We start from the raw sequence: 14,662 nt of genomic DNA, 5'->3' as shown, positions 1-14,662 counted from the left end.
GAGACCCAGAGCAACAAGCTTGGGGTACTGGGGCGTTCCCTGAGACTGAGCTTCAGAGCTGGGCGGTGCCTCAGGCACCTGCAGAGCAGCAAGCAGGGCGGCTCCGCCTACAGATCTTTAGTCTCTCAGTGCGGAGACCAAAAGACGAGACTAGACGTGCGCAGCGCTGATTCCTTCCGAGGCCTCCCCTGAGCCTGCGAGTGGCTGCCTCTTCTCCTTGTCCTCATGGTTGAGCCCACATCCTTTATTATGTGGACACCAGTCATAAGCTTGGGGCGCACCCCTGTGATTTCACTTGGCCTCATTCACCTCTTTCCCATTTCCACATAGTCACTTTCTGAGGTCCTGGGTTAGAGTTAAGCATACGAGTTTCGCTTGCAACAGCGGCATGACAGTCACGAGGAAGGCTTAACAAAGATCCCCAACCTAGGAGCAGGTGCTATGGGGATGTGGTACATGAGGACCTAGCTGTGGGCTCCCACGCTGTCTCAGGAGCCTCGGCCCTGATATGTGTCTTAATCTGGCCTGCCTGGCCCCAGTGTAGTGTTCATCTCGGGCAACAGAGGGTGTGAGTGGGTACAGGCTGGTGGAGGTGGTGGCTGGGAGAAGTATGGCCTAAGGCTTGAGGTGCTACCTGCCCCCAGGGAACACCAGCTGGCTGATGAGCTTGGAGAACCCGCTCAGCCCCTTCTCCTCAGACATCAACAACATGCCCCTGCAAGAGCTGTCCAATGCTCTTATGGCTGCTGAGCGCTTCAAGGAGCACCGGGACACGGCCCTCTACAAGTCTCTGTCAGTGCCAGCCGCTGGCACAGCCAAGCCGCCGCCTCTCCCACGCTCCAACACAGGTGAACACGGGGGCATGGGCAGTGCTGGACTCGGGCGCCTTGTCTGGTGGCAGCGTGGTTCCTCCACTGAGGCTCCCCACGCACAATTTCCAGGGCCTTTTGGGGAGACACTAGTCTAGTGCTCAGGTCCCTCAAGTTTAGGAGCAGGCTTGTGCCTGCTGAAGAAACCCTCTTCCTTGGAGACGGGTGCCTGCTGCCACCACCAGGATGATGCTACTGGAGTTGGCAGTGCCTGGGTGGAGCTCTCTGGAGCCTTTGCCTGCACTTCCATGATGGGCATAGCTCTGGGTGAGGAGGCACTACGGGCACCTGAGCATCCCCCGGGCCTGGGGTGGGATGCCTGAGCCTGCCTGCCTGCTTGCCAACCCTGCCCAGCTAGGCCCATGGATATGTGGCCATAGATGGTACTTGGAGGCTGAGGACGTCTGTGTGTCAGCAGCTGACCAGCACTAACCTCCCAAGGCTGTGCATGCTGTTTGGAGAGCTGGGAGCCCTGTGTGCTGGCCCTGGCCGCCGCTGGCCCTCCCCTCTCTCCTCTCCAGGCCCAGGGCTGTGCCCACCCTCTCTGATCGGCCTTGTGCAGTCTCTGCCGCTGACGAGGCTACATGCGTGGTTACCTTGCAGTGGCTTCTTTCTCCTCCCTGTACCAGTCCAGCTGCCAAGGACAGCTGCACAGGAGCGTTTCCTGGGCAGGTATTGGCACGTCCCTGTGAGGAAGCCACGTGGTCTGCAGAGCACCACTCTGCCTCATAGACGCTGTTCCCATCGTCCCTCATCTAGTCACCCCTCCATGGCTGGCTGAGCCTCTCATCGCCCTTGGGGAGCAGGGTCCTGGCTGACATGAGGACATCTGTGTAGGACACCTGTGCTTAGCCCAAGGGAACCTTTAGACATGTGTCCTGAGCTGAGCTCTGCTTCTGAGGTGTATGAGGCCTCTGGCTGACAGGTTGGGTAGGTCCCCTTGATCCCTGTGGGTGGAGCTGCTGGGATTGAGCCTGGCCTTAAGGCTCAGTAGAGCTGACCTCTTCCTAGCTACTAATGACCTGATTGTTTTGTGCATCTCCCTTTCATCATAGCTGGCCAAGGACCTTGGTGACAAGGCCCTACCTCTTTTCCATGGCTCTTGAAAGTTGCCCTGCAGATTCCCTCATGTATACAGGAGCCAGCTTTGGAAGTGCAGTGTATACATGGCTGCTGGAGTGTGGGCAGGAGCTAGGGGAGGGTGTCACAGGCTGCACTGACCCTTGATTGCCTCATGGTGGCCTGGGAAGTGCCGCTTACAGACTTCATCCCTTCCTTCCCTCAAGTACCCGACTTGAAGCCTCTGTCCTCAGAGTGGGTTGCAAGTCTGCACATGGGGACATCCTGTTAGCTTCTTCCTCAGATCCAAGGTCCTGGAGAAACTAGCCCTTTTCCTTAGCCTCAGAGCTGGCTTCAGAAATTGTACCCTCCCAAGCTGGAGCCCTTCTTGAATGGCCCGGCTCTCCTACTTGCCTTACTAGTGATGCAGGAGTGGGCGGAGCCGCTGCCCACTGGCCTGCAGGAGGCACTAGAGCCAGGGCTCCCCAGGCCTTCCGAGCCCATCTCCAGCCTGTTGCAGTGGCAGCCAGAGGACGAGGGTGGAAAGCTCTGCAGGGTGCTGCCCTGCGGCAGCGGTGGCGGCAGGAAGAAGCTGGTGTTCAGAGGCCACGTGAGCGTCCAGCCCTGCCCAGCACGCAGCAAGCAGCCCTGTCTGTGTCCTCCCAGACTCTGCCGTGGTTCTTGAGGAAGGAAGTCCAGGAGAGGCTCATGTGCCAGGGGAGCCCCCCGAATTGGAGGATTTTGAGGCAGCATTAGGTACAGACAGGCACTGCCAGCGTCCTGACACCTACAGCAGGGTGAGTGCGGTGGGAAGGCATGGGACAGGTGACAGCTTCCATCCCAGACTCTGTACTAACTAGCTGTGACCTTGTTCCTCTCCTTATCTAAGAAATGGCTAGTTCTTCCTCCATGTCTCCCTCCCTGCTCAGGCCATCTGGGTCTCTCACCCTCCATCTGAGTGGCCTTTATTGTAGGACTTTTTCAGTCTGTGGGGCTCTTGGCTTCTCTGCTCAGGAGAAGGGACCAGAAAGCAATGGCAGGCACAGGCAGAGGGTTGGAGGGGGAGGAAGAAGAGCCCGGTGCTTGAGTGCCTCCTAACAGTGTTTCTTCCAAACTGTCTCTGCAGTCATCCTCAGCATCTAGCCAGGAAGAAAAGTCCCCCTTGGAGGAGCTGGCTGCCGGGGGTATTCCCATCGAGCGGGCCATCTCCTCTGAGGGGGCTCGGCCTGCAGTGGACCTCTCCTTCCAACCCTCCCAACCCTTGAGCAAGTCTAGCTCTTCTCCTGAGCTGCAGACCTTACAGGACATCCTTGGAGACCTAGGAGACAAGGCTGACATTGGACGGCTGAGTCCCGAGTCTAAGGTCCGGTCCCAGTCAGGGATCCTGGATGGGGAAGCAGCTACCTGGTCATCCCCAGGTGAAGAAGGCCGTGTCACAGTCCCACCGGAAGGTCCCCTGCCTTCCAGTTCTCCCCGCTCCCCTAGTGGCCTCCGGCCCCGAGGCTATACCATCTCTGATTCAGCCCCATCACGAAGGGGCAAGAGGGTGGAGAGGGATACCTTCAAGAGCAGAGCTGCGGCCTCCAGTGCTGAGAAAGTACCAGGCATCAACCCTAGGTGGGCACAAATCCCAAATTGCCACCAGCTCCGAGGGATACATTTTCCTCCTGGCTGGAGCTTCCGACACTGCCTAGGCAGAATAGGCATACACGGAAATTCCTGTGTCTTCCCCGTGGCTGGTGGGAACCATAAGGAGGGTGGGTTCTTGGCCAAAGTTTAAGTCCTGGTACTCTGCAGGTGGGGCAGGGCCTCCATCCTGGCCCTGCCCTGACCAAGGCTTTCTCTGCAGCTTTGTGTTTCTACAGCTTTACCATTCACCCTTTTTTGGTGACGAGTCCAATAAGCCCATCCTGCTGCCCAATGAGGTAGGCCCGCCTTCCCTCTCCACTGTAGGGTGGGTCCCAAGAGAGTCTGGCCCCTAGTGGCAGCAGGCTGTCTTCTGCTTGCGTAGACAGTCTTCCTGAGAGTGGGTGCTGGGTGTGTGATCTGGGTTGGGGGCTGGTAGTGGGGTAGTCTCCGCCCTGAACTCACAGGCTCTGTGGTTACAGTCCTTCGAGCGGTCAGTGCACCTCCTGGATCAGATCCCGTCCTATGACACCCACAAAATTGCTGTCCTGTATGTGGGAGAAGGCCAGGTAAGGCCATAGGGCGAGCATAGAATCATCTGGTCTCGGGTGTCTCCCGCCTCAGAGCTCAGTCTCTGGTTCTTTGATGCTCTGGAGCACTGGGAGCTTTTAAGCCCTGAGCCAGGCCAGTGTGTTGGTATGCAGAGCTGTGAGGACTGCAGGGTGCGTGCTTGCAACAGCAGACTACTGAGGCCCTGGGGTGAGCCACTAAGTGAATGTAGCCAAGTGGCAGGAGGCAGAGGGCCATCATGGACATGGGCTGTACTTCTCTTCTGAGTGAGGTGGAGCCACTGGACTACTTTGAGACAAGGGGTCACCATTAACACCAGCGTTTTGAAAATATCCCTCTGGCTGCTGTTTAGAGCCGAGATGAAGTTAGGTGATGACCTTCCAAGCGAGAGGAACAGGCTTGGGTTTGGTTGTAGGTTGCTGAGCAGTGCTAGAGTTCTGGGTGTGTTAACTTTGCTAGCTAAATGTATGCGTGGGGGGGCAGGTGACACCAGTGCATGTGGACTGGATAGCTGTGAGCATGACCTACTGAGTAGGAGATGGTAATAGCCCCCCCACCCTGGCTTCCCATCGGTGACAAGTCTGCCCAACTGTCCTCCCCCCTCTGGACTCTTCCAGAGCAGCAGCGAGCTGGCCATCCTGTCCAATGAGCATGGCTCCTACAGGTACACGGAGTTCCTGTCAGGCCTGGGCCGGCTCATTGAACTCAAGGACTGCCAGCCGGACAAGGTGTACTTGGGTGGACTAGATGTGTGTGGCGAGGACGGCCAGTTCACCTACTGCTGGCATGATGACATCATGCAAGGTGTGTACTGCTCTAGGCTGGCCTCTTCCAAGCCCTGCTCTCTGGGAGAGGAGTCAAGAGCTTCTGGAAAAAAACAAGGGGAACCTGGAGGGATACAGAGGTCTCAACCTGGACCTTTACGCCCAGCATAAGATGTCCTGCCCTGGTACCCAGCCCAGTGTCACCCACCCTACAGCTGTTTTCCACATCGCCACCCTGATGCCCACCAAGGATGTGGACAAGCACCGCTGTGACAAGAAACGGCACCTGGGCAATGACTTTGTTTCTATCATCTACAATGACTCTGGTGAGGACTTCAAGCTGGGCACCATCAAGGTGAGTGGGATCCACGTGCAGGAGACCCAGGCAGTGGCCGAGTTCTGCCATACACCACCAGACTGATCAGCAGCCCAGGCCCTCTGTGAGAATGCTTGCTGGTGTATCTTGAATTGGCCTTGTGTGCCCTGAGAGGTAGTCCTTCTTGGGAGCCTCATGTAGATGCTGTCAGGGACCCAAGGAGACATGATCACAAACCAGTTTCTTCATGTGTAGGATCAACTGTGCCCTCAGGAGTAGCTAGGTGAATAGGTGCCTGTGCGGGGTGTGCGGTGCCCAACAGGAGCGTGGTGTCTGCTTGGAGTGGTTTCTAAGGGTCCTTGTTGGACACATTTCAGTACCCTTGGGTCAGCACTAGTGTCACCTGTGGATTTACGACTTGTGGGCACTGGGATGCTGAGAGCCTGGTACAGCCCAGGCTGGCAAGTCTGCAGAACAGCAACAAGTGCCCAGACTGTGCCAGGGCCATAGAGGACACAGCAGGGCCTTAGGAGGGCAGTCTGGGGTGACTGCGGTCCTCGTGAATGTCTGGTGAGACTCTCCATGGCAGCTGCTTCCAGGACGAGGGAGGGAAGATGAGGCAGGACTCTGGGAGAAGCCAGTACAACTCACTGAGATGGGCACATGAGCAGTGTCATCTTGAGAGAACAGCCTCAGAATTGCTAGTAAGGCAGTGTGGAAGTTCTATCTCTGCATATGGACTGTATGCGCAAGGGGGTGGGGGGTGGGGGGGCACTTCAGGAGTGCCAGGCAGCCTGCAGACATGTTATAAACTAAGCAAATCTGTGTTGGGCCCATATGCAGAGTAGGTTGCATTTAGCCAGAGATGAAGACGAAGGCAGGTGGCCAATGCTGCCTCTTGAGGTGACAGAGCTCTGACACAGCAGTGACACAGTGGCCTTCAGCACATGCCTTGCCAGGCTGACGTCCCTCTCGTCTGAGCAGGGCCAGTTCAACTTTGTCCACGTGATCATCACGCCGCTGGACTACAAATGCAACCTGCTGACCCTGCAGTGCAGGAAAGGTGAGGCCCAGGCTGGGGAGGGTAAAGGCTGGCCCGAGTCAGGTCTGAGCACCGTGTCTCCACAGACATGGAGGGCCTTGTGGACACCAGCGTGGCCAAGATCGTGTCGGACCGAAACCTGTCCTTCGTGGCCCGACAGATGGCCCTACATGCAAATGTGAGTGGTGGTTGCAGCCTAGGACCAAGAGGGAGATGGGGGTATGGGTGCTCCTGGATGGGAACTCACCATCCTGCTTTGGGGTCCCCAGATGGCCTCTCAGGTACACCACAGCCGCTCCAACCCCACTGACATCTATCCCTCCAAGTGGATCGCCAGGCTCCGCCACATTAAGCGTCTCCGCCACCGGGTAAGGAGGACAGGGCTTCAGAGATGTGATGGCTGAATCTGGGGACAGAACTTCTGGGCTCACTGCCAAAGCCTTCTCTCTCTGTAGATCCGTGAGGAGGTGCACTATTCAAACCCAAGCTTGCCTCTGATGCACCCTCCATCCCACACCAAAGCGCCAGCTCAGGCCCCTGCTGAGCCTACACCCAACTACGAGACAGGCCAGCGGAAACGCCTCATCTCCTCCGTGGATGACTTCACAGAGTTTGTATGAGGCCACTAGGGCTCCTGAGGTGCCAGGACCATGCAGCTGGCGCTTCCCGGTCTGATACCACCGCCTGACTGTACTGTCACATGAAATAAACTGGGCGTGTCCACCTGGCCCTTGGAGCTCAGAGAAGCACAGATAGCAGTCAGACAGCTTCTTTATTTGACTTTGTCTTGTCTGTGTGGGGTTGGGGCAGGATCAAGGCTCGAGCTGCAGCTGAGCCCACAGAAGCAGGCAGGTGCGGTCACACACACACACTCTCTTCCCCCAACCCGGGGGCCAGCCCCAGCAGGGGTCTTGTCCAGTAACTTCTTGGCCTCTTTCAACCCACAGTAGGCCTGGCCTTGCTCAGACCTGATACCAGCAGATCTGGGTGCTGCCTGGCCCCAGACAAGGGAGGAAAAGGAAGCCATGGTGGCCCCAAAGCCGTCCAGCACCTGCCCAAGGCCAGACTCGGATCCAGTAAACAGCTGCAGCCTCCCCTGCACCCTACCCTGGGTAACTTCAGCCCAAGTGAAAAATAGTGACATACAAAAATATATACATTTGAACCCCATATAAATTATTGGTGGTGGACATACAAAAGGGATGGCGGCTAGAGGCAAGTATGCTGCACAAACGAGAGGTAATAACTTAGGGGACGGGCAGGGAAGAAGGGTAGCTTAGCCCTCTCTCGAGCTTGGATCTCTAGCAAGGGGAGATGGCCGCCTAGGGGTAGAGCCGGGCACAGCCCGCTGTACCTGAGGACTCGGGAAATAAATTAGCATCTTGGAGGCTGGGTACTCACTTGGTCCAATACTGTTGTATCCTCCTGTGGGGAGGGGACCGAGGTCCTGGCTGGCTATGCAGCCTTTTTAAAGTGCTGAAGCCCATAGGCAGACAGACCCTCAGGAACTTGTATGCAGCCACTCTGGCTCAACCTTGAGGGTAGCAGAAGGTAATACTGAGTGGTGTCCACCCTGGCTCTGAGTGGCCAGTGTGAAGCCACAGGCCTTCCCAGGAAAGGGAATGGCCAGGACCTTAGTGCCTAAGTGCTGCTGGGGTGGACCTTGTTATTAGAGCGCAGGGACACCTTGCTGGGGCCTACTGCCTGGTCTAGCCCCTGACTGGACCTGGCAAGGCGGCTGGGCAGAGCTTTCTGAGGGCCTGGGAAGCAGCCAGGGGAAGGTGAGAGAGGTGGTCCGCTGTGTCCATGACCTCGAAGGCTCTGGAGTTGTTGCTCCAGCTGGTAGACGTCCTCCGTGGCCTGGTTGAGTCGGTCAAATTGGACAAGCAGGGTCTCAAACACAGCATGCAGGCGTGAGGGCTCTGGTTCCAGCCTCAATGCCGAGCGGCTGAAGCCTGCACTCAGCCCATCTGGCTGGCTGGACGAGGTGGAAGGGTGTGAAGCATCTGAGCCTGCGCTGGGTGGAGGCACAACCGGGGATGACTTGGAGCCCCTGGAGGAGCGGGAGGGCAGTGGCTCCATTCCTTCAAACCGGACTTTGTGGCGAAACTGGGGGCGGCACAGGGGCTCGGTCAGTCCGGCTGCACCCTGGGCTCGCGAGACCCAGGGTGCGTCCCTCTCCCCCCCACTGGGCCGTACCCACCTCCTTGACCTTGCTGAAGCCCATCCAGAGCCGAAGCCTACGCAGAAAAAGCTCCACCATCTCGTAGTCCTGGGGCTCCCAGGCTGGGCGGTAGAGCTCCCCACGCAGGGCATGGTACCGCCAACGCAGGAGGACAGCCCCTAGCCTCAGGGCACCCCACATCCGCAGAGCCCAGAGCCCCACACACAGCAGAGGGGACAGGTACCAGGACTCAGAAGGGCACAGAGCAGGGACCCTGGCCCCAGGACACAAGACCAGGAAGGCTCGGGCCATGTTGTGGAGAGTGTCAGCACCAGAGGAGATAAGCTATGGGAAAGAGACACGGGTAAAGGCACGCCCTGATTGAGGTCCTCCCTGGCACACCCCAGAACAGCGACCTACCAGAACAGCCATCTGAGCATAGGCCACACCGAGCACCACCAGGCCCAAGGTGGCTCCCATGAGCTCTGGCAGGGCCCGGCACAATGTCTTGCCAAAAACAGACCACTGGCGCACAAACCGCAGCTGCTGGGCAGCCTGCAGAGGACAGAAGGCAGTTTGTCAGCTTTCACCCGCTCCTGGGGTCCGATCCTAGTCATGCACCAGCCCTCTGGCCCTTACCTTGATCAAGAGCACGAAGAGTAGTGAGGCTGCCAGCCCACGGGCCACGGAGCCCAGCTGAGCCACCTGGTCGAAGCTAGTGAAGTGGCGTGGATGGTCATGCACAAAATGGGTCCACTGGCGGTCAGCAACGCCCAGCTGGGCCAGGCGTACCAGTCCTGTGGCTGCCGTCAGCATCACCAGCAGCCACCGTGCCCAGGCGCCAGGCTGTGCTGTGCGAGCACACCCGTCTCTGCGCAAGCTCTGCACCTCGGCCACGGAGAAGTACAGGGCGAAGAGCAGCAAGCACACCTGTGGGGGATCCGTGAGGGCGTGGTCAGAGTGGCAGGGGGTGTTCAGATTCCTGTGGGGCACGGTCAGGAGCCCGAGGACAGGCGTCAAGTGGAAGGGCATACCGAGGTGAGGAGCGGCAGTGACAGGCCGGTGCTGAGTCGCCGTAATGCAAATGGGCGGACACTGAAGGCAGCCAGTGCATGGCCTGCTACAGGGAACTCGAGGCGCAGTGTGACAGCAGCATGTAGCCCCACAGCAGGGCTGTAGCGGGTGAGTTCCACAAACACTGCCCGGCTCCTGCATGGAGGGGGCCGTCAGCAGGAGGGGCCGTGTGGGCAGGAGCACAGGGTACAAGATGGGAAGCGGCTACTGCATTTGGTCAGTTACACCGGCCTGGGAGGGAGGGCCCAGGGGATTCAGGGCTAGGCATGGGGACAGCTGGCCAGGAGTGAGGCCCAGAGGCCTGCCAAGGGACCCGGACTCCTGCTCACGTCCCCTCGGCACCCACCTGCTGTCAAGCCAGTTGTGCAGCTGCAGGAAGGCCAGCCGTGCGCGGCTCTCCTCCAGACTCAGGCCCAGCTCCTGTACGTAGCCCCCGCTGTCATACACTGCACAGTAGCCCCAGTACCAGGCGCTGTGGAGACAGGGCAGTACTGGAGACTCCCCAGCCCTGAGAGCATCTGGCAAGCAGGCCCCATCACCCAGCTGGGGCCTTAGGCCCTTGCTCCACTCACCCCAGCAAGTCAGGTGCAGAGTAGGACCATGTCTCAGAACCATTTTGAGCCACACTCTGCCAGCCAATGCCATAGTCCCTGGTGCTCAAGCTTCCTGTGGCTGAACACATGTGCTCTGAGCTCGAAGGCTCTGGGCAGAATGCTAGAAAGCAGAAGGCCAGGGCTCAGGACATGCTGTGACGTAGTAGGTGAGTTCCTGTGCTGAACCTCCCTGAGTCCTCCCAGCCACCTGCTGTGCAGGATATTTGATCACGCTCTGAACCCTGAGATTGCTTCTTTACAGGAAAACCTGTCTCTAGCTGTGGTGTGGCTCAGCCCTAGCGCACACCTTTAATCCAAGAGCTTTCTGCTTGAATATTGTAAACAGGATTGAATAAAGTCAACCATAGGTCAAGAGGCAGAGCAAGCAACCAGTTGACAAGATAGTGAATTAAGGATTATTTTTTAAAAAGTAAGAAGGAGTGAGGAAGACAGACAGGAAGTAAAGGAGGGACATTTGAGTTTGGGGGCGGGGGGTTCAGACAGTGGAGGAAGAGAGAGGTGGGGCAGCAACTGAGGAGGAAGGTCAGCGGGCTCTTTCTCGGCCTCTCTGAGCTAACAGGAATTCACCCCAGCATCTGGCTCCAGAGTCTTTATTGGTAAAAGTGAATGATTGAGATTTTGTTAAAAACAACATCCCATAAAGCAAACATTATTTTTATCAGTTATAGAAAGGCAATGAAAGAAAACTAAAGAAGAGGACAAAGGTTAAGCAGAGGTCAAACAGCTCGGCTGCAGGTTGCAATGGAAGGAACAGGGTAAAAAGCACAGACCCCGTCTCCAGCTCACCTTCCTGTAGCCGCACCTGCCGCAGCCGTGGGGGTCCCAGCTCAGGACTAGACTGGTTCCCATGGACATAGGGCAAGAGGACATGTGACATCCATGGCCAGAACTCATCAGACCTGCCAGCAAATGTCAGTCTCTGAGGTCAAGGCTGTCAGGGCCCAGGAGGCGCTGCTGCAGCAGTCTCGGGGGTAATGCTGGGCCATGTTCCCTACTCTTGGACTGCTGGCATTTGGGGCAGAGAATTCGTCCTGATGTTATGCTGTGTACCACAGAAGACTAAGCAGTGTCCCAATTCTCTGCCCACTGTATATACCCCAGCATGTACTCTGCTCCTGACAACCAAACAGGAATCTAGATCAGGGATGTCCAATCTTTTAGCTTATCTGGGCCACACAGGGGATTCTAACCCACAGCCTACAGGTTTCAAGAACATTACACAGGTTCATTTCGTATGAATATAATTGTGATTATATTGTTGTCTACAAAGTTCAGTTGAGTTATAAAAACAAAACAAAATCAAACATAAAACATCTCATGCTTTTAATAGCAGACTTAGGATTTTGTGCTGGGATTCATTCATAGCTGCCCTGAGTTACATGTGGCTCATGAACTGTAGGACACCTTTGATTCTAGATACTTCCAAATGTTCCCTCGAGGCGGGGCTGGACTAAAGACAAAACAAATATGGGCCTTGGTGGGCACCAGTGCCACCCTGGCCCAATGCATGGATGTGTGTGTCCTGAGTGTCCCTACCGGGTGATGGCCAGAAAGGCTTGGCTATCCAGCTCCTGCTTGATGGCACTCTGCAGTCGATAGGCGTGACCATGACAGGAAGCATCCCCATAGTTGGCCAGGAGCGTCACCAGTAAGAAAAGCATGTACACCAAGAGGCTCTGCAGGACAGGGACAGATGGCTCTGGTCAGCTGTCCCATCCCACAGGGTCAGAGCAAGGCTTTAAGACTACCCATTGGTGCCCGGCAGTGGTGGCGCACAACTTTAACCCCAGCACTCAGAAGGCAGAGGCAGGTGGATGTCTGAGTTTGTGGCTAGCCTGGTCTACAGAGCAAGTTCCAGGAAGGCCGGGATAAAAAGAGGAACCCAGACACAGAGATAGGCTCTGAGAACTAGAACAGCTGTGCCTAGTGCCCTCAAGGCCAGGTGAACGCAGGAACTTGAGATGACCATAACAGATGGGGCAGCTGGGGACAGCAGAGCAGGAGCTACAAATCCCCGAATGTCCACAGTTGGTCAGGTGTGGCGCAAACAACTGGAGAGGGAGCAGGGTTATCTGTGGTCAGAGCTCACCTTCAACATGTCATGGAGCTTCTTGACCTTCCGGGCTTCCTCTTTTGCCAAGAAGAGTGCAAACCCATGGGGGGGCCGCACACGGGGCACACGTTCACTCACAGGTGTCACAGCGGGGCTTTCTACCAGAGTGTCGTCTTCATCAGGGTGTAGCCGCTTGGCTACCAGGGAGAAGTAGAGAGCTTCCAGCAGGACCTAGGGTGGCAGTGCGATCAGCGGGCAAGCAGGAGACTGGCAGACCCCTCCCCTCCACGAGTCTTCTCACCTTCAGGGGCTCCCAGCCAAGAAATGAGGCCAGGAAGCTGGAGCTGCTTGAGAGGAGCCACATGACACTCACGCTGGGGGGGAAGCTGGCACCAATCCACCCCGAGATCGCTACAGCCACTGCTACCAAGAGTAGGCTGAGCCCATGGGCCAGAGGGGCACACCAGGCAGGCAACAGTCGCTTCCGAAGACCTTCCACCATTCCTGGAGACACACAGACAGCTGCATGGCTGCCAGCCCAGGTGGGCCTAGGAGGGATGTCCTGGTCTGTGTGAGCATACCTGTCCTTGAGAGCCTTGCCACCAGGGGCTGTTCCCAGGTCAGGCCCATGCTGGGTGGCCTCTTCTCCCCCAATGTCTGCAGCATCAGCGTTTCTGTTTTCTCCCCAGGAACACTGGACCTGAGCACAGGGCAAGGCCATGGAGTTTTGTGCATCCCCCCAGGAAGAAGGGGCAATAGTATCAGTCTGCATTCATCTGGGAGCAGTTCCTTCAGCATCTTAGAGTCCTAAACCAAGTGAATGTGGTGCTGGGCATGCATGACACCCTAGTCATTGTCCTTGCTTGCTTCCTGTATATACACCCACTGCCCAGGGCCCAACTAAGGGACTAGTAAGTCCTTATCTTATACATTCTGTCCTGGCATGACCCATTGGCCCTTCTTCAATCTCATACCAGCCACACAGGACTGTGTTCTAAACCTTGCATGCACTCTCCAAGCCCTGCCCTGTAGAATGTTACTGAGGTACACATTCCTGCATGGTTCTGCTTTTAAAAAGGCCAGTCTGGTCTACACAGTGAGTTCTAGGCCAGCCAGGAATGCACAGTGAGACCTTGTCTCAAAAACTAACAAGTAAATAAACAAGGAAGCAAAGCTGAGAGGGCAAAAGAAGACACGAGACGGCCCTGCTGCCTGGGGGAAAGTCCCCAGGGTACTGGTGCTCCCGGGCCCAGAGGCTGTTAAATACATGGTCCACACCAAGTGTGCACCTGCCACTGAGCCTTGCCAGGTAACTCTGGATCTGTGCTACTTAGTGAGCAACAGCATGTGGGTTTATCAGGCAAGCACTCACAGAATAACTGGAAATGTTTTTTCTTTAGACTGACTTTGCTGAACATAGACGTTACAAAGCATTTAGCTAAGAGTTTAAAATTTGTCAGACGGTAGTGGCGCATGCCTTTAATTCCAGCACTCAGGAGACAGAAGCAGGAGGATCTCTGGGAGCTCAAAGCCAGCCTGGTCTACAGATCGAGTTCCAGGACAGCCAAGGTTACATTGAGAAACCCCGTCATCAAAAACAAAAACAAAAATTGAGGACATTTAATATCAGCATTCCCAATGTGCTGAGGAAGAGGTACATTAATAGTTCTTCCTAGTCATTCACTGTGTGGCTGTCTACAGAATGTGTATGGGGACAAACACTGGTAAGATGCATAGCTCAAGAGCATCAGGCTGTCATCAGATTCAGCTGCATAAGCAAGCTGTGCCTGTCACTGTACAATCAGTGACCCGGTACTGGCCCATTCCTAACTGGAAGCCAGGCATGGCTGGACACTCTGAGTGTAGGACAGTGAAAGAACAAAGTCTCTGCACTCAGTGTACAGCTCACCAACAGCAGAAATGGGTCACTGTTTTGGAAGCAGGGAGGGCCTGGAAAGGTGTAGCATGTGTAAGACACAGTGAGGTACATGTCGTGAGACTTCAATGCATCCATCTCAGGTAAAGACAGGCCCTGTTCAAGCCACATCAAAGCAAAGCAAATGAAACACCTCTTTGGGGAAGAGGACTCGGGGCAGAGGAGCAGCAGGTGCAGGAGACAGAAGCTGGGGAAGTGGTATGCTGAGAGGTAGAGTGGAAGGACCTATTTCTTAGCTCTGTATGGTATCAGGACTGCATCACCGTGGGAGCCAGCTTTAAGATGGCCCCCAACAACGCTTCCCCTGGCACTATTCCCCTGGGTAGTTCCCTTCCAGAGGAACTGAGAGGGTATCTGTAGACCCAACAGTGTGCCATCAACAGGGCTTGTAATAAAAGGTGGGGCTTCTAACCCTGCACTAGAAGACCACGCCCTCCTAGGGGATATTAGCTAGCAATGGCCGTCAGCCCCACAGTGAAGCTGATATGGGGATAATCCGAGTCTGTTGACAGCCGGGCCAGTGTACCCACTGTCCTTTTAAGCACTAAATACAAGGTCATGGTATGTGATACAGC

General features: G+C 56.2%; 2 protein-coding genes across 33 annotated transcripts in view; one reads left to right on the top strand and one right to left on the bottom strand.

Moving 5' to 3' along the window:
* Positions 1 to 6,997, top strand: part of Tsc2 (TSC complex subunit 2) — a 35,233-nt gene extending 28,236 nt beyond the window's left edge. For 10 of the 27 annotated variants that reach the window (XM_006978927.4, XM_042283689.2, XM_076578028.1 and 7 more), the window contains 12 exons: positions 645 to 848; positions 1,473 to 1,541; positions 2,595 to 2,725; positions 3,055 to 3,545; positions 3,778 to 3,853; positions 4,037 to 4,123; positions 4,742 to 4,928; positions 5,104 to 5,243; positions 6,189 to 6,267; positions 6,333 to 6,424; positions 6,516 to 6,614; positions 6,702 to 6,997. In XM_006978927.4, the coding sequence (XP_006978989.2) occupies positions 645 to 848; positions 1,473 to 1,541; positions 2,595 to 2,725; positions 3,055 to 3,545; positions 3,778 to 3,853; positions 4,037 to 4,123; positions 4,742 to 4,928; positions 5,104 to 5,243; positions 6,189 to 6,267; positions 6,333 to 6,424; positions 6,516 to 6,614; positions 6,702 to 6,866 (1,820 nt within the window). In that variant the 3' untranslated portion in view covers positions 6,867 to 6,997. Of the gene's footprint in view, positions 1 to 644; positions 849 to 1,472; positions 1,542 to 2,594; positions 2,726 to 3,054; positions 3,546 to 3,777; positions 3,854 to 4,036; positions 4,124 to 4,741; positions 4,929 to 5,103; positions 5,244 to 6,047; positions 6,164 to 6,188; positions 6,268 to 6,332; positions 6,425 to 6,515; positions 6,615 to 6,701 lie in introns of those variants that run through there. The other 17 variants (XM_006978930.4, XM_006978929.4, XM_076578031.1 and 14 more) reach the window with 4 other exon arrangements.
* Positions 6,998 to 6,999: 2 nt separating this feature from the next.
* The window catches only part of Pkd1 (polycystin 1, transient receptor potential channel interacting), a 51,033-nt gene continuing 43,370 nt past the window's right edge, over positions 7,000 to 14,662 (bottom strand). For all 6 annotated transcript variants that reach the window (XM_076578021.1, XM_076578022.1, XM_076578025.1 and 3 more), the window contains exons 35-46: positions 12,733 to 12,851; positions 12,453 to 12,655; positions 12,188 to 12,382; positions 11,635 to 11,774; positions 10,885 to 10,997; positions 10,057 to 10,198; positions 9,831 to 9,956; positions 9,445 to 9,619; positions 9,050 to 9,340; positions 8,831 to 8,965; positions 8,450 to 8,755; positions 7,000 to 8,355 (exon numbers count right to left, since the gene is read on the bottom strand). In XM_076578021.1, the coding sequence (XP_076434136.1) occupies positions 7,888 to 8,355; positions 8,450 to 8,755; positions 8,831 to 8,965; positions 9,050 to 9,340; positions 9,445 to 9,619; positions 9,831 to 9,956; positions 10,057 to 10,198; positions 10,885 to 10,997; positions 11,635 to 11,774; positions 12,188 to 12,382; positions 12,453 to 12,655; positions 12,733 to 12,851 (2,413 nt within the window). In that variant the 3' untranslated portion in view covers positions 7,000 to 7,887. The remainder of the gene's footprint in view (positions 8,356 to 8,449; positions 8,756 to 8,830; positions 8,966 to 9,049; positions 9,341 to 9,444; positions 9,620 to 9,830; positions 9,957 to 10,056; positions 10,199 to 10,884; positions 10,998 to 11,634; positions 11,775 to 12,187; positions 12,383 to 12,452; positions 12,656 to 12,732; positions 12,852 to 14,662) is intronic.

This window comes from Peromyscus maniculatus, chromosome 8 (assembly GCF_049852395.1).
Source record: "Peromyscus maniculatus bairdii isolate BWxNUB_F1_BW_parent chromosome 8, HU_Pman_BW_mat_3.1, whole genome shotgun sequence".
Lineage (NCBI taxonomy): Eukaryota > Metazoa > Chordata > Mammalia > Rodentia > Cricetidae > Peromyscus > Peromyscus maniculatus.
Note: the sequence above shows the minus strand (reverse complement) of the source record. Positions and strands in the feature narration are given on the sequence as shown.